At 36.8% G+C, this 19,378-nt stretch overlaps 1 protein-coding gene across 8 annotated transcripts in view; it reads left to right on the top strand.

Moving 5' to 3' along the window:
* Positions 1-19,378, top strand: part of LOC131053379 (probable LRR receptor-like serine/threonine-protein kinase At1g56140) — a 118,941-nt gene that overhangs the window by 92,821 nt on the left and 6,742 nt on the right. For all 8 annotated transcript variants that reach the window (XM_057987979.2, XM_057987977.2, XM_059214305.1 and 5 more), the window contains 2 exons: positions 59-103; positions 391-455. In XM_057987979.2, coding sequence (XP_057843962.2) covers positions 59-103; positions 391-455 — 110 coding nt within the window. The remainder of the gene's footprint in view (positions 1-58; positions 104-390; positions 456-19,378) is intronic.

The following is a 19,378-nucleotide window of genomic DNA, read 5'->3' as shown; positions in this document are numbered from 1 at the left end:
TCAACAATGTTCTTTCTATCAGTTTCATTGAACAACATTTAATTTTTGCCATATGCAGAAATTTGGTTGGAAATTACTTGCAAATAAATGTGACAAATAATAGGTAAGAGAGTCCCTCCTTTATTTTCATTTTTTATTAAAGGTTAAATATAAGTAAAATACGGAGAAAACATTTCAGTCACACTAGTTCACATTCCACCACATAAAAGGAAAATTGTTGTATTCTTCTTTAATCTGATATATTAATCAATATTGTCTATGAATCCAAAAAAATTGCAATTAAAGCTTAACCCTACATCTGTTTAGTACATTCCTAGATATAAATTGTTCCTTTAAACTAGCATGAAGCAGCACCATGCATTCAAGTCAAGGCAATGTTGTTGACTGCAGACTTTCCTCAAGTGGACTGGCTTGCCTCCAACGAACTTTTCCTTGCAATAAACAAGATCCACGCTGTAAGTTATTTATGTTATTTTATTTTAAGTATAGAAAACTAAATTCAAGAGGAAAATAGGACCTTAATGCACCTAGCAAGTGGAGATATTGTTTTTCAAATTTGTTTTAATATTAACATAACAAAATTACTACTATGAAAGGTATAGTAATTTAGTAAGGAAAAATGATAATATCAAACTTTAAACCAGTCCTTGGAGGCCATAGGACCAAAGGCCCAAAACACAAAAACCAGACTAGATACCACAATTCAATGAAACCAAATACTAAGGCCAAAGAGAAAACACATTGAAACAAAAAAATTGATTCCTAGGAAAACCAAAACAACTTGAATAGAGAAGAAGTTCTTTGACTTTGTTGTTCTTGGTAAACCTGTAAGTACAATCAAATGTTGAAAAATTGCAAACACAACTATTGTAAAACTAAATCATTGTTACATAACTAATACTAAAATGTAAATATAATATTAATGTTTCATGGTCATTACAACATATTATGCAAATGCTTATAAAGCTTTGTATTCCTATATAACTTCCCCAAACTACTCCAAAATACCCTACAATTACAAGTAACTAACTCCTAATGAGAACAAAACATTTTAATTACTAACACTAACTCACTCGGGTGACTTCATTACAAAATGTAAACCTTAATTTTCCAAAAACCCCCATTAAAATTACATTACAAAAGAACTATGTTGCCAGATCTATGGGTTTTGTTGCCGGATTTGGATTTTCTTTGAACCAAACTCATGCTACAGTTTGGCATGCATTTGGAGTTGAGTGGGGAGGATACAAGGGATTGCAAATTCATCCTAAGTGAACTCAAAGCAAACCAAACTAGATCATGACAAAAACATAGGGAAGCCTTCTATTACAATTTCATGGCAAATGCTTCATTCCCCTATCATGGTAAGCATCAAATTCAATTTTCATCAACACATCTAGCAACAATGCCCTCCTATAGGGTCCTGTTAGACTACTACTCATTTTGGACTCAAATTATAGGATCGTCGTGCTTGGGTTGCCATCAAGAGTTGTCTTCAATAGATCTACCATTTCAATTGGAATATCAATGGTGCTTTTAGTAGTAGGAGGCATCCATAGAGGACATGGACGGCTCCTCCATATTGATTTTGCATACTTTATTTTATTTTGATTAATCTAAATTTTTCGTATTTTTATTTTTATCTATAATAAATATATTATATATCATTATTTAATTATAAATATTTTTAAATATATTATATAATTAAAAATTATAATATATTTGATGCTATATGATACTCTAAGCTTAATGCCTGCTTTTAAGCTACAATTATATGTGTGGTATTTTTTTTGTATGAATGAACCAAAATTGAATTCAGCTTCAAAACATTATTTTGGATCTATGGACTCAATCCATAAACCTAAACCAAGATCTAAACTACAAAAGCAACTTAGTAAAAAATAAAATATAAAACAATAAAAAACTATATCTACTAACTATAGAAACCCATCTAAAAATTGTGGAAGCCTCTCCACCAAATCTCCTCACTCATCCAAAACACCCCAACCTGGTCATGCCAAGGAAAATGTCATGATTGTCCAATAATACTTGTGAATCGAGATATACTCAATCACTTTTCTTGTAAATCAATCTTCACAAGTACACCACTTGTCTTGCGAATCAATACATACTCAACCATCCACAAGAATGCCACTTTGCATGTGAATCAAGACAGTCTCAAAATAACATAGCAATAGTATGCAATACTTTAGTTGCAAATTGAGACATAATCAACAATCCATGACAATAATCGTATGGATTGAGACATACTCAACTATGCACAAATACATACCTATAGGTCTATACATCAAGACATGCTCAACTATCTATAAATACAAATCAACAAGTTTGCGGATCGCGACATACTTAACTATCCACAATCCACAAAATAATCAAGCCCCCTTGGAGCAAAAAAGGAACACAAATATGGAATTTGTTCTTATCGTGAAAATTACCAATCGAAGCAAGAAGCTAGCTCAAGATGATAAGATTCCTTCAACCTTTGCCTTGGCCTCTTTCAAACTCTATCCACCACAACCAAGAGCACAAGCATAATCCAAGTATTAAATGTTTTGTCATGATTAATAACATACATATCAAACATGTCTATGTACATAAAGAGGGTGTTGAGTTCAACTAAAAATACACCCATTGTAATAAATTTGTAAACCTCCAATAAATAAAAATCTACATATATCTCCATACATTACAAAATGTAGGACTCTTTTGTTTCTTCATGTTGTCAAAGGACTGATTTGAACCATTAACATCTTACAACTACAACTTGCATGCATATTGTTTAGCCACCTAACCTATTCATCTAGCTTTGTTGTGAGGGGATATTATTTATTTTTAACGAAGTTATTAGACAGAGCATAATAATGATGAAATCACCAAGATTTCATACCCTCTTCACTCAAAACATTCACTGCACTTGAATTTTTCTACCCAGCTATTGGTCAAAATTTAATGCATTTTTCTATTCTTTAGAGTTTAGACCAACAAACCTGGTCATTTTATTAATTTCATTTTAGGAAACTTTTTGCATTTAATGTCCCCATTTCAAAATACGAATTAATAATAAATAATAATACATAAAATAATAGAAATATAATATACTATAATTAAATATAATTAAGTTAATGAATGGTCAAAGGGCACGGAATGAAGAGTTGTGACTCTCTCAAACATGAGATATAAGAGAGAGAAGAGATCACTTGAAAATGGATAAGGAGGAGGGAAGAAATCAATGAAGCATAGGAATCAAGGATTAATGGAGGAAGAAAGGCATAGGAAGTAGATAAGGTTGTGTCTCTTTCAAAGGGCAAGAATTATGAAGGGTTGTACTATTTCAATGGGTTCTAATTGTGAAAGGTTGTGTCTCTTGTCAGGGGGCGGGCATGATGAAGAGATGTGACCTCTCCCTCACATGGGAAGATATAAAGGGAAGAAGGTTCATTTGAGGAAGATATGGAAGGGAGATCAAATTGGAAAATAATATATTATTCTCAAAAGTGGTGACTTAATTGTTATGAAAGGTGGTGCCTCATAGGAAGTGGTGACTTAATGGTTATGGAAGGTGGTGCTTAAATTCCTATGAAAGGTGGTGACTCTTCCACCAATAAAGTATAAACGTGAGAATATTTAAAGGGTGGGAAGAAAGGGAGAAAAAAAAATATAAGGACATAATAGAAGATTTCGGATCACACCTAAATCAGGAAGTCAATCAAGCTCGATCATATCAGATTGAATATTAATAATTAATATACAACAACTCGAACGTACTTGTGGTTTGGTATGAGCTATATATGCATAGCATGATGAATGTTATTTATATATGCTCATTAATGATTAATAATATGGGTAAGTGCACAAAGATGGTGGTTAGAAAAGTGGACACACCAAAAAAAAACACATGAAAAACACCAAAATGCGCACGGGGTATTTCAAATTTAAAGAACCCCGTACGTGTTTAGGCTCGTTTTGCCAAGCCTAACCAAAGCTAGACCACATGCGCGGTTTAAAACATACTAACCGCGTACACGGTTTAAAGCATAGTAACCGCGTAAGCGGTTTAAAAACTAAAACCGCGTACGTGGTTCTGTTTGTCAATAAAATGCAATTCACTTACATTCCATTAGGTTTTTCAGTAGGATATATACATAAAATATAACATTTAAGTAATCAACATGTTCATATCAGCATTATGTCTCTCATCTCTTCCCTACATTCCCCCTCTCTCTTCCTTAACCCCTACCTTTTTGTCTCTTAGGCATCTCCCTCTCTACTTTCTTCCCTCTCTCGGGTATCTATCCATCTCTTTCTCATCTTCCTCACCCTCTTTCTCTCTTTCATGTATCCCTCTCTTTCTCTCCCTCTCTCAAATATCTCTATCTCTCACTCTCTCCCCCTCTCTTAAGTGTCTCTCTCTCATTCTCTCCCTCTCCCTCCCCCTCCCTTTCTCTTCCTTTGTCAAGTATTTCTTTCCCTCTAACTCTCTTTCTCTCTCCCCCTCTCGCTCCATTTCTCTTTCTCTCAAGTCTCTCTCCTTCTCTCTATCACATCTCTGGCTATTAACCTTTATCTCTCTCTCTCTCTCTCTCTCTCTCTCTCTCTCTCTCTCTCTCTCTCTCTCTCTCTCTCTCTCTCTCTCTCTCTCAAGTCTCTCTCCCTATTTGCCTCTATCTCTCTATCTCACTCTCCTCCTCTGTCATCTCTTTCCCACTCTCTCCCTACCTCCCCACCTACCTTTCTATTTTTCACTTAAGTCTCTCTCTCTCTCTCTCTCTCTCTCTCTCTCTCTCTCTCTCTCTCTCTCTCTCTCTCTCTCTCTCTCTCTCCCATTCTTTATCTCTGAAGTCTCTCCCTCTCATCCTCATTCTCTCTATCTCACTCTCTCCTTCTCTCAGGTCTCTCTCTCTCATTCTCTCCCTCTCCCCTCTCCCTCCCTCTCTCCCTTTCTCATTACCTCTCTTTCTCACTCTCTCCCTCTCTCCCTCTCTTCGCACCTCTCTCTCTCTAGTCTCTTGTAATATCCTTCCACCCCTTCCTCCCTCTCACTCAGACTCTCTCTATCTCTCACCCTCTCTTTCTCTCTCTCTCACCTTTCCTCCCTTCACCTCTCTCTCTCTCTCTCTCTCTCTCTCTCTCTCTCTCTCTCTCTCTCTCTCTCACACACACACACACACACACACACACACATTTATCTCTTGTCTCTCCCTCTCAGTCTCTATCTCACTCTCCTCCTCTCTTAGGTGTATCTCTCTCCCATTGCCTCCCTCTCCTCCCCCTCTCTCCCTCTCTAGGGTCAAAAGGTATTCTCAGGAGTCACGTGGTATCCTAGGGATCCATGCATGTGTCCTAAGGGGTCATAGGACACCATATGACTCCTTAGGACACCATATGACCCATAACGACACATAAGAGGTCATATGGAGTCCTAAGGGGTCATAAAACACCATATGACCCCTTAGCACACCATACGACCCATAACGACACCAAATGGTATCCTAAGGGGTCATAAAACACTATATGACCTCTTAGGATACCATACAACCGATAACGACACCATATGGAGTCCTAAGGGGTCAAATAGTGTCCTAAGGGGTTGTAGGAGACCATATGACCCCTTAGGACACCATATGACCCCTAATGACACCATATGGTGTCCTAAGTGGTCATAAGGTGTCCTAGGGGTCATATGACACCATAAGACACATAATGATACCATATGGTGTCCAATGGGTCATTGGACACCATTGGACACCATATGACCCTTAAAACACAATATGACCCCTAACAACATCTAAGGGGTCATAGGACACTATATGATCCCTTAGAATACCATAGGACCTATAATGATGCCAAATAGTGTCCTAAGGGGCAATAGAACACCATATGACCCTTTTGGGCACCATATGATGGTGTTATGGGTCGTATGGTATCTTGAGGGGTCATATGGCATCCTATGACCCCTTAGGACACCATATGATGTCGTTATGGGTCGTATGGTGTCTTGAGGGTTTATATGGTGTCCTAAGGGGTCATAGGGCACCATATGACCTCTTAGGAAACAATATGACCTCTAATGACACCTAAGGGATCATATGGTGTCCTAGGAGGTCATAGAATACCATATGACCCTTTAGGACACCATACGACCCATAATGACACCATATGGAGTCCTAATGGATCATATGGTGTCTTAAGGGATCATAGAACACCATATGACCCGTTAGAACACCATATGACCTATAACGACATGTAAGAGGTCATATGGAGTCCTAAGGGGTTATAAGACACCATATGACCCCTTAGCACACCATACAACCCATAATGACACCAAATGGTGTCCTAAGGGGTCTAAAACACTATATGACCTCTTAGGTCACCATACGACCCATAATGACACCATATAGAGTCCTAAGGGGTCAAATAGTGTCCTAAGGGGTTGTAGGAGACCATAGGACCCCTTAGGACACCATATGACCCCTAATGACACCATATGGTGTCCTAAGTGATCATAAGGTGTCCTAGGGGTCATACGACAACATAAGACACATAACGATACCATATGGTGTCCTAATGGCTCATAGGACACCATATGACCCTTAGAACACAATACAACCCCTAACAACATCTAAGGGGTCATATGGTATCCTAATGGGTCATATGACACTATATGATCCATTAGAACACCATAGGACCTATAATGATTCCAAATAGTATCCTAAGGGGTCATAGAACACCATATGACCCTTTAGGGCACCATATGGTGTTGATATGGGTTGTATGGTATCTTGAGGGGTCATATGGCATCCTATGACCCCTTAGGACACCATATGATGTCGTTATGGGTCGTATGGTGTCTTAAGGGGTCATATGGTGTCCTAAGGGGTCATAGGACACCATATGACCTCTTAGGAAACAATATGACCTCTAATGAAACCTAAAGGATCATATGGTGTCCTAAGAGGTTATAGAATAGCATATGATCCTTTAGGACACCATACGACCCATAACGACACCATATGGAGTCCTAAGGGATCATATGGTGTCTTAAGGGATCATAGAACACCATATGACCTGTTAGGACACCATATGACCCATAACGACATGTAAGAGGTCATATGGAGTCCTAAGGGGTCATAAGACACCATATGACCCCTTATCACACCATACAACCCATAATGGCACCAAATGGTGTCCTAAGGGGTCATAAAACACTATATGACCTCTTAGGACACCATACGACCCATAATGACACCATATGGAGTCCTAAGGGGTTAAATAGTGTCCTAAGGGGTCGTAGGAGACCATATGACCCCTTAGGACACCATATGACCCATAATGACACCATATGGTGTCCTAAGTGGTCATAAGGTGTCCTAGGGGTCATACGACAACATAAGACACATAACGCTACCATATGGTGTCCTAATGTCTCATAGGAGAAAATATGACCCTTAGAACACAATACAACCCCTAACAACATCTAAGGGGTCATATGGTATCCTAAGGGGTCATAGGACACTATATGATCCCTTAGCACACCATAGGACCTATAATGATGCCAAATAGTGTCCTAAGGGGTCATAAAACACCAAATGACCCTTTAGGACACCATATGGTGTTGTTATGGGTTGTATGGTGTCATGAGGGGTCATATGGCATCCTATGACCCCTTAGGACACCATATGGTGTCGTATGGTGTGTTAAGGGGTCATATGGTGTCATAAGGGGTCAAAGGACACCATATGACCTCTTCGGAAACAATATGACCTCTAATGACATGTAAGGGATCATATGGTATCCTAAGGGGTCATAGAATACCATATGACCCTTTAGGACACCATATGACCCATAACGACACCATATGGAGTCCTAAGGGGTCATATGGTGTCCTAAGGGATCATAGAACACCATATGACCCATAACAACACCTAAGGGGTCATAATACACCATATGACCCCTTAGTACACCATACGACCCAGTCCTAAGTGGTTATAAGGTGTCGTAGGGGTCATACGACAACATAAGACACATAACGATACCATATGGTGTCCTAATGGCTCATAGGAGAAAATATGACCCTTAGAACACAATACGACCCCTAACAACATCTAAGGGGTCATATGGTATCCTAAGGGGTCATAGGACACTATATGATCCCTTAACACACCATAGGACCTATAATGATGCCAAATAGCGTCCTAAGAGGTCATAAAACACCAAATGACCCTTTAGGACACCATATGGTGTTGTTATGGGTTGTATGGTGTCCTGAGGGGTCATATGGCATCCTATGACCCCTTAGGACACCATATGGTGTCGTTATGGGTCGTATGGTGTGTTAAGGGGTCATATGGTGTCCTAAGGGGTCATAGGACACCATATGACCTCTTAGGAAATAATATGACCTCTAATGACATGTAAGGGATCATATGGTATCCTAAGGGGTCATAGAATACAATATGACCCTTTAGGACACCATATGACCCATAACGACACCATATGGAGTCCTAAGGGGTCATATGGTGTCCTAAGGGATCATAGAACACCATATGACCCATAACGACACCACCATATGACCCCTTAGTACACCATACGACCCATAAATATTATCCAACCAATACATCCACACGATCCAAAGAAACCAATACGTTCATTTTCTTCAAATGTTCTACTTTATATCCAATCTTCTTTTAAAAAAAAAAGAAAACCGACCACCTTGTCAATCTTCTAATCACCTTATATATATGCAAACAAAAAGAAGATATATTGGAGGGAGAGGAAGAGAGAGGGGATGGAGGTAGGGAGAGAGAGAGAGAGAGAGAGAGAGAGAGAGAGAGAGAGAGAGAGAGAGAGAGAGAGAGAGATGGGGTATGGAGGAAGGGAGAAGGGGAGAGAGAGAGGGAGGGAGGGAGAGAGAGAGGGGGAGGGAGAGAGAGGGAGAGGAAGGGAGAGGGGGAGAGAGAGAGAGAGACACCTTGTACGCGCTTGAGAGGGGGAGAGAGGGAGACAATACACATACATACACACACATGTGTGTATATATATTTAATATATTATATATTATTATATACATATACATATTATATATTTTTTATTTTTTATATTATATATAAATTATATATTATATGTATATACACATATTATATATATATATATATATATATATATACAATAGCATATTATACACACTCCCAAAATTTAAACAAACTTAGCCTGTACGCACTATTTATAGTAAAAATAGCGCGTACGCACTTTTTATAGTACAAATAGTGCGTACGCACTTTTTATAGTACAAATAGCGTGTACGCACTTTTTATAGTACAAATAGCGCGTACGCACTTTTTATACCATAGGTACCCCGTACGCGCTTTTGTCTGTTTAGGCCTGGATGACAAAGCTACAGTTTGGAAGTTTGATTTCCCTCCATTTCCCTCCTTTTTGGCATGTTTTATTTTATCAACTTGGTTTCTCGACTTTGTCATCATCAGGTTTACACATCATCAAGTGGGTATTTCTAAAATTTCCACCATATTTTCACCCATCTTTTGAGCTTTCTAACCATATAATTTTTTTAAAATTTGAACAATAATAACATATTATTATTGAATTTTTTTTACCAGTGTCTCCATAGTTCTCACAGACATACGTGCACCATTTTTTTAATAACTTTTGATATAATTATCCAAATTTTTTTAAAAATTATATATTATTGTAGTGAACTTGATTCTTTACAATTTAAAAAAATAAAATTGCATTTTCAATTTTTTTAGTACAACTTATGCTTCGTGCACGAACAGGTACCTAATTTTCAGGATGTGCTCGATCGAAAAAATCATTAAAAAAAATACTCAACAAAAAATTACAAAAAAATACACATTTTCTAGTGATCACTCTTAACTATCTTTCTGCCAAAGGATTTGTCAAAATACTAAATATAAATATGACTTTTTTGATGCACACGTCAGACACTATGTTGTGTTTTTCTAAAAAAATCAGTGTCTGTTTTTCGTGCACGAAGGATTTGACCCCCTTAATCTTATCCAATTTTGAAAAAGTTTAGTAGTTTGGAAACTAGATTCAGAGTACTACAATATTTGTTCTTTGATTATCTTCATATCTTGAGTGGATGACTTTCAAATTTTGCCTCCAAGTTTAGGTTCACCTAATTTCAGAAAAAAAGTGTCTACTTATACCCCCCTTTTTGACCACCATATTTGTGCACTTACCCATATGTTGTGGTTTATGACTAATTAATATATATACGTATATATAGAATACACGCTAAGTTACCAGTTCGGGTTTAGATTCAGGTTCATATTTGTGTACGGATTCGCGGATTCGTAAAAAAAAAAACTTGGGTACGGGTTCGTCCGTACACACACACACACACACACACACATTTTAATCATATATATACACATATATTATATATGTTCAATATATACAATCCTGTCAAAAATAAAATATACAATGTGACTTTCCATACATAAATCATAAATCCATAATTGCCAATGCCAATAAATATTCATATATCGCAAATGCAATCAATAAACTAATAACTAAAGTCTAATATCATATTCATAATTTGCAAAAAAGATAATATTCAAGTTTCAACTGATTCAAGTTTCAAAATGTGAATATGTCATGACACAATAAAAATTCAAATTACAAGCCATCTATGGGATTTAAATTCCATATTCATCTTCATCTGAACCATCCAACCCAAGCCCAACATCATCAAGTGGTTCAAATCCAAAATCAATTGAACCACTATCGAATGGAATGCCACTCCCACTAGCCATGTCTCTCTCAAGTTCCATAGCTAACTCATCTATAGAGAATTGGGCAAGTTGTGCAACTGTAGCATCTAAATCAACACACTCAGGGGCTAGATCCCAATTCCTTGTTGCACCTACATTATATTCAGGGTCCTTATGTGAGAACAAATGAAGGTTGGAGTGTACGTAGACCATATCCTCAGCTCTCTTTGCACCCAAACAATTATGTTTGACTGAGTGGATGAAGGAGTATGTACTCCAATTCTGCTCAGCTGAAGAAGAAATTGCAACCTGTTAAAAGTTAAAACATGATTAGAAATTTATAAATTATAAAATAAAAATATGATAGAATCAAATGGAATTGGAAAACTATAAAAATAAAAAGATACATACTTGGGAGAGAAATTTAATTGCAAGAGGTTGCAAGTAAACAGAGCCTTGAACATGTACATACCACCACTCATCAGCATCCATCCCATATCTAGCATTGAGAGCTACAACATCATGATTTTTTGTGGATACAAATTGGCCAAACTCCTTCATGACAACATTTCTTGTCTCCTCATCTTGATATATCTTTTTAAAGGCACCTCTATAGCCAGAAGCAACCTCTGCATCTCTATATGGTGGCACCCTCCTTGGTGTTTTAAGCATCTCTGCACTATAAAATTTTGGTGTCAAAGCAAACGCTAAGAGATGTAAGGGATTGGTCATCTTGTTCCAACAGTCAACAATAATATTCTGCACAACTTTGAAAAATGTTTCCGTTGGGTCATTTACTTTTCTTTTTATTACTTCTCTTATTTTCTCCACCATGCAATCCATGCCATCATAAATCTCACCCAAACATGGGTGATCAATATCGGCATATCTAATCATGCTCATGGTGGGCTCAGTGAAATTCAAAACATATTCCACATAATTCCACCATTTCTCATCAAGGATCAATGCTCTTACTTTTAGAGCTCTTTTTGTCTGGGCCTGCTTCCATACACTCCACAATCCGTTGATGACCATAGAACTCAAGGCCTCTCGCCTTCATAAGTCATCTTAAGACGAGCGTGTGAGATGCAAATCGTGTCTTAGCTACCTAACATGACATAAAAAATACACAACATATATCAATTATAAAAAATAAAAACTAAAAAATTAAAAAATAAAAATTTAAATTAGTAATTACCTTCAACAACTCCAACCTGGAGAAGGTCCTAAAAATGGCTTGTGACATATGATGATTAGTCACAAACATTTGAATCTCCTCGCCCTCCTCGTATGGTTTTTTCACCCAATCAATTTGTCTGCCAATCTTTTGCATGATTAAATTGAGTGAGTGGACTACACATGGTGTCCAAAAGATGTGATCGTATGTAGCCTCCACTATAGTCCCCGCTGCCCTACAATTTTTAGCATTGTCTGTTATGACTTGGACAACATTTTGAGGCTTTATCATGTCAATGCATTCTATGAGGATATTGGCAATGAAACTTGCATTTTTCACTTACCCCTCACAATCCACCGCTTTCAAAAATATTACCCATTTAGGGAACACTGCTATAACATTGATCAATGACCTATTTTTACAATCTTTCCATCCATCAGAAACGATGGTCAAACCTGTTTCCGACCATGTATCTTTGATGACTTTCAATTGTGACTCTACGAATGCCTTCTCCTTTGCTAATAAGGTGGTTCTCACCTTTTCATACCCTAGACAAACATAATCAAAAGGTGTGTTGCAAAGGGTATGTACCATGTCCTGAAAGTAAGGTGATCTAACAAGGTTGAAAGGAAGCCCATTGCCATAAAGGCAATGCCCAATGCTCTGATCTGCAATCTCTCTCATTTCATTTTTGAAGGCAGTATCCAATGGGCCTCTTTTCCATGAAGCCACAACATTTTGATTCTCTGGTGGAGCAACTGGTAGTTTTGGCATGAAAGGATGCGAATCGGCTAGTCTTGTGGATCCAATACTACTAGAAGGTCTCATAGTCTTCGATCTTGACTGGACAAGAGGATGATCAGTCTTTGCTTTGCCACTTCTCCTATCAGCTTCCTCTTGTTCTCTAATATATTCCAAAACTAGAGCTTCTAACAGCCCCTTGCCATCTGATCCCTTACAAAATTTTATTCCACGCCCAAGGATGAAACAAAGGTGGCCTTTCACTTGATAGTATGAGCTAGTATACTCAGTGCCACAATGGTTACACTTCCAAACAAAACCCCCACCACTAGACACTTGCTTGATCATTGTTGTATAATGCCAAAGTGGTGAATCTTGATCAATTTTAAAGGGGTTATTTTCCGTTCAGGTATGGGAAATTGAACTAGAGCTCGCACTTGCACTTCCAGTTTCAACCATTATATATGATTATATGAATAATGCACCTAAAATAAAAAGATAAAACACAAAATTATTGAAAAAATTTGATAAAATTTCAGCATTATAACCCCATATTATGCATACAAAGTTTAAAAAAATATACAAGACTTATTTAAAAAAAATTAGAAAAACTTTAAAAAATAAAATTTTAAATTTTAAAAATTTGAAAAAAACTTGAAAAAATTCTTGAAAACTTGTAAAAATTTCAGATTCACTCACCTTTGATGGCTAAATCTTTCTTCTCCAGTGATTCCTACGCCTTTTATGCGTGTCTCACATCTTCATAGTCTCCACCTTCGAAGAAAATTGCAAAAACTAAGAAACCTGGCTTAAGAGAAAAAATCTTAAAAAATGCAAATAGAATGAGTTGAACGAATGTTTTGATGCATGAAATGCATCATAAAGGGGCGAATTAGGGTTTTATTATTAAAAACCTATTTTAAAAAGTCTTTTTTATTGTCTTTTGACTCGTGGGCCCTGTTTTTGGGAACCCATGAGCTTGGGTTCACGCGGGTCCTCCTGGGTTCGACCTGGGTCCTTCCCAGGTGGTCGGGTTCCCTGTGGGTCCTGCGTCCAGCCGGGTCCTTCCCAGGTGGATGGGTTCCGACCACCTGGGAAGGACCTGGGTGGAACCCAGGTCGAACCCAGGCCGAACTAGGACTAGGTATGAACCAGGACCCGGACCCAGGCCAAAGGGGGAAGAACTGGTACATAATATTGGATTCTTTATATGTACTGATTTTTTATTAAAGTCAGCCATGGTAGAGAAATTAGGGAATTACAAAAAGGGGAATGGTGATGGGGTCATCTTCTAGGTACGCCACCTCATGGTATAGGATTGGGGAGTCCCATGGGGTCAAAGGGTTACAAAGGGTATTGCCTTTGGGCTTAGAAAGGATGAACTTTTAAGGAACCCTATTGAGAATGCTCCTCATGCTCTCTATCGTGGTAAATAAATTCATTAAGAATGTTCAATCATGGGAAGTAGGATAGAAGTGACAAGATTGAGGGGATGGTTATAGGACACCTCACTAGGTACACCACCTCATATGGATGGTACAAGACACATGAGGCCAAGAGGGATGGTATATCCACTCTTGGTCCTAGGGATCTCTAGGACACCCTATCGAGTCACCTTATCCTAGCTTCTCTATGGTTGAATTTCCCCAATAAATTAGAGATATCTTATGATTAAGTTTATGTTCCTAACTCTAGTAGGTAAGTTACTTGAAATTGTCATTTAGGGCAAAAAACTAGGGCATTTACAACAAGGGACATTGCATTGCACAAGCAACATCAATACATTTGCTACACCGTATGCTCCTTGTTTAATGCTATGAATTTGGGCATGCGGTTGAATATGGAAACACCACTCTTTTTAATGCCAAAATGTATTAACTTTTTTAATGTCCTAGTCTCACTTATCTTTTAAAAATTGTAAATCTATATTTAGGCTAAAGTATTTCCATGTATAATACATGCTAAAAGAAAGTGAAAGTACATAAGGAATAATTTAAAACTCTTATTTGAACCAAAGGCTATTCTATTTTTTATTGTAAGCTTGCTTGTGCATCTATTTCCAATATCTTAACAACAATCTCAAGTTTCAATTTCAAAAAGATATTGAAAATTCATTTACTTCCTCTATACAACAATAATAACTAAAGATAGTCAATGGGCCATTGGTTTATTGGTGAAGTTGAATGGTTTCAAATGATCCCACCAAGGATCAATTCTTGTCATGTGCAAGGTCCCAAAACTATAAGGGAGAGGTCAAGATAATGCCTCAAGTGACCTTGGTTGAAGAGGTTTCAAACTTAGGCTTTTGCTCCCATATTAGGTAGCTAAACAAATTTGTGGGTTTGATATCAAAATCATCAACAAAAAAAGAGAGGTAAATATTCAAGACTGAGACTAACTAATCCCCAAAGTCCTAATGAAGAGGCATCCACTTACTAATGAAGCTCACAAAACTCTTGGGTATTACAAGAAATTCCATTCTTTAACTAAGATCTCTCTTATGCTCCATCAAATTGTATGTCTTTCTCATTGAAAATAAACCCAACTTGACCAATTTTGTTGTTGCACCTAAGAAACTTGTTAGAGAAATGTAATGGACCCTTCTCAAGCTTAATCAATTTGTGGACAATTAGTTTATATTTGAGTTTTCACGTAGGCTAATTGGTAAATAAGATAGAAATCCAAAGTCTTTGGAGAGTGTGGGATCAAACTAATAGGGGTGTTGTTCTTGGAATTGAGCTCAATTGATCTTGGTGAGCCTGTTTATGCTTTTAGAATTAATTTCTGATCTATTGGGAACTCTCCAAACTTCTTGGAGAAGTTTACTATTTTTAGACAATAACCCAGTTGCTTCTGATCATCATCATAAGTCTTCAATAACATTTTAGTATGCTCATAATTACATTTCTATGTCATTTTGGTACTTTTTGCAACTTGGGCAATTTATTGAAATATTAATTTTTTTTAAACTTAAGTTGTCTAATGGTGAAAATATTAAAAAGGCAACTTAGTGAAATTATTTATTCAAAAGGTGTTATAAGTTGTGCATCAAATGAGATGGATAGGAAAGGGGGCCTTTTTGCACATTGGATTATTATTCATTTTGAAAAAAGTACTTTGTGAATGAAAAAAGGAATTACTATTATTATTTTCCTTTTAGATTTGTTATAAAAAGGGACCGAGGGCTCATTCTAGAGGCTAGCCATGTTATGAAAATTGTTTTTATTGTAGAAAGAACCTGTGTTCTCCTAATATCTTGATGATGAAAACCCTCTTGAGATCATTGGTTTTGAGGATGAAAACCCTCATAGCTTGTCTTGGTAATTTTATTCAAAAGTTACAGTTGTGCCTACAAATGTAATTCAAGTTGGTTGTTTTGAAGATGGAGTTATTTAATGTATTTTTAAAGTTATATTGGATTGATAGCATTGTGATTGTGAGTGTTTAGCTTTCAAGGATATTTTGAAGTGTTTTGGTGCTAGTTGAACCTCTCATACGAGTCATATAGCTTGCCTAGGACATACCAATTGGGAATGGATGCATTTGATGATGATGAATTATTAATCTCTGCTATTTGGAGTGGGTTTTCTTGAGTTTTTCCTACAGTGTGTAGACCTTCCAAGAAAGTCTTATTTCTATTTTGGATTGTATCATGCTCCAACTAGGTTCTACGGTTTGATACAGGTCCTACCATGACACATGAAAAAGCTTTGATGTTTGCTAGTAGAAGTGCTTAGTTTGTGGGCCTTATTCTCTATTGTTTGGAAATTCTAACACCCTCCAAACACTTCCTAATCCTTTTGGTATCAAGATTTGGTGATTTATGAGGAGTTATGAAGAAATTTTGAGGAGCCATACCTATTGTACCAAGTACCAACGCTAGATTAGACTTGCACATATCTAATTTCAGTTATCAAATTGATAGATACTTCATCCAACATGTTATTCTGAAGTTTGAAGTTGTTTTGGTGGGTTGAATCAACCTATTTTTATTTTGAAGTGTGTGGGAATGATTTGTTGACTTTCAAGTGATTTTTCTAGCTGTTCTGACTTATCTGCAATGTGTTACAGTTCTTATCAGACCTGAAATCTACCTTACTACATTTTCCAATGGTATATCTCATGTTGGGCCTTTCAATACTTCTTCTCTATGTAGTTTGGTTTACTTTTTGGTTGTTGCAGTAGTTTATTTTATGACCAACACAGAATATCAGTTCATATTAGTAGTCATACTTCTTTTTTTCGATTGGTGAAGTACTAGGATTTTTAGCCTGGCCCTAGCTCAAGTGAAGCCACAAATGGAAGGCCTCATCCTCAGCATTAATGCACGTCTTCCTTCTATACCTTTTTCACATTCTTCTCCTCCTACATCATGAACCTCTTCCTCCTCTACCACTAGCGTTTCCTCCTCAACCAACGTCTTCTCCCCCTCCTCTACCACCAGTCTTCCTCCACCTACCATCTTACCTACACCTCCTGCCACCACAACCTCTGCCACTTATATCTCCCACCGCAACAATCTACCACCACAGCCTCTACCACTTATATCTCCCACTATCCGGGCAGCCAGCATCAACTTTGTCTCTATTGCTTAACTGTTCGCATTAATCTCTTCCGCCCCTGTACTGCCACTATCAAGACCACGACTACCGTCTTTGCTATCGTCGCCGATCAATTTTGTCACCGACCACCGTTCTTCCATTTTGCTCTCCTTACCTTCCTCCTCCGTCCCTCCAAGGGTTCAACCTGTCGTGGGAGTATTAACACTCTCATTCTTTTACCACTAAACCATGGGGGCAACCCTAGTAGCCATACTTATACACACATATATATATCTATGTATGTATATGTATATGTGTATATATATGTGTGTATGTATGTATGTATGCATATATATGTATGTATGTATATGTTCTTGTATCCATACCCGTGCCCAAGGAATTTTTTTTAGCCATACCACTGTATGTATATGTGTGTGTGTGTGTGTGTGTCTCTCTCTCTCTCTCTCTCTATATATATATATATATATGTATGTATGTATATGTTCTTGTACCCATACCCGTGCCCAAGGAATTTTTTTTAGCCATACCACTGTACAAAACCTTGTACCATGTACCCGCACCCATACCTGAATTGACAACTTAGCTAATATGTTTCATAGACATTGAAACAAATAGAGAACATGTAAGAATAAGAAAATGGTAACATTTGTTATTAACCTGTCAATAAATGGTTTAATAAAGGTTTACTTTCATCAAATACCAATTCTAAAATTTAATATAGTTATCAATGTTAGTCAATTATCTATAGTCTCTAGAATCCATAATGCCAATATCACTATAACTATTAAAGTACAAGTTACACAAAGTCTATTCAACTACAAGAAATAATGTTATCTATATGTTGTAATATACTAGGCTATTTTTTTAAAACAAAATATTGCAGTTTTCACAATTTTTGACATAGGTATTTTATCAAACATTTTGTATGCAATTGAATATGAAGTATTGTTAGAGAATTTTAGAACAATTGTCCATCATAAACTCATCCCAATAAACACTAATTGATTTGAGACATTAAAACGAACAATTGTCATTCATTCAAAATTAGTGAAAAATATATGGAAATAATTGCAATTTGCTGGTTTGGATATCAACATACAAAAAATAGAATATTTCAAGTTTTGATCTCATATTACAACATATGTGAATGTGTTTATGACAAAATGCATTATTTCACAAACTAGCACCACACTTCCAATCAAGCTATGAACTCTAAGACAACACTTGAACTCCTAACAACAACATTATTCCACACATCCCTTTCAAAATCATTGCCAATCCTCATGTCAACCTTTTGGGAATGATATCGACTAGAAAAGAAGCCTCCAAGGTCTACATCATACATGATATTTGGAACTATTGCCCTCATTAATGGTATGCGATAGCCTTAAAGAAATTTCCAAGATGCCATGGCTTTCCCAAATCTTCTATTTAATACCTTGCAATTCTCATGCCACCTTAGTGGCTTGTAGTGACCTAGAGTGGCCAACATAAAGTCTTTAGAGGAGTTCTAAATTTAGTCCCAAAAGTTGCATCTAGATGTTTATGAGGGCTACGACCAGTAAGGACACACTACCATGCCTCAATGGATTTATACTTTCAAGCCCACAAATACATCTTTAGCAACCTCTCTTAATTTATGGCATCCAACTCAATCATCTAATGCTTATAGAAGATGGTGCTAAGAATGAAAGCCATTGAATATATTTTTTTATCTATAAACCAGATAAAACAATAATTCATTGTTACCTTTCAAACCTCTAATAAATTATTCATCCATTATACTCAATTGTGTCAATCCACCATTCATTCGACTAGGAGGAAATCTTCATTCCCAAAGCCAAATACCTCTAGAGTTTTCATCGTAGGGTTTGAAGTTGAACTTGTATTACAAACTTGCAAAATAAGAGAAATAAAATGTCAAAAACATGAAAATGAGCTCCTTCATTCGTCTTCTATAACTTCCCTGGGAACTTTCAAGAATTTATAATTTTAAATTCACTTTTATTAAAATTATGACCTTTTGGCCCCATAAAGTGACTATTTTATTTTTGTTGTTGACATAAGTAAATCTTAAGACAACTTAACTAATTAAAATATTCTTTTTCTAATTCTCTAAATCA

Source organism: Cryptomeria japonica, chromosome 11 (assembly GCF_030272615.1).
Source record: "Cryptomeria japonica chromosome 11, Sugi_1.0, whole genome shotgun sequence".
NCBI classification, from domain to species: Eukaryota; Viridiplantae; Streptophyta; class Pinopsida; order Cupressales; family Cupressaceae; genus Cryptomeria; species Cryptomeria japonica.
Note: the sequence above shows the minus strand (reverse complement) of the source record. Positions and strands in the feature narration are given on the sequence as shown.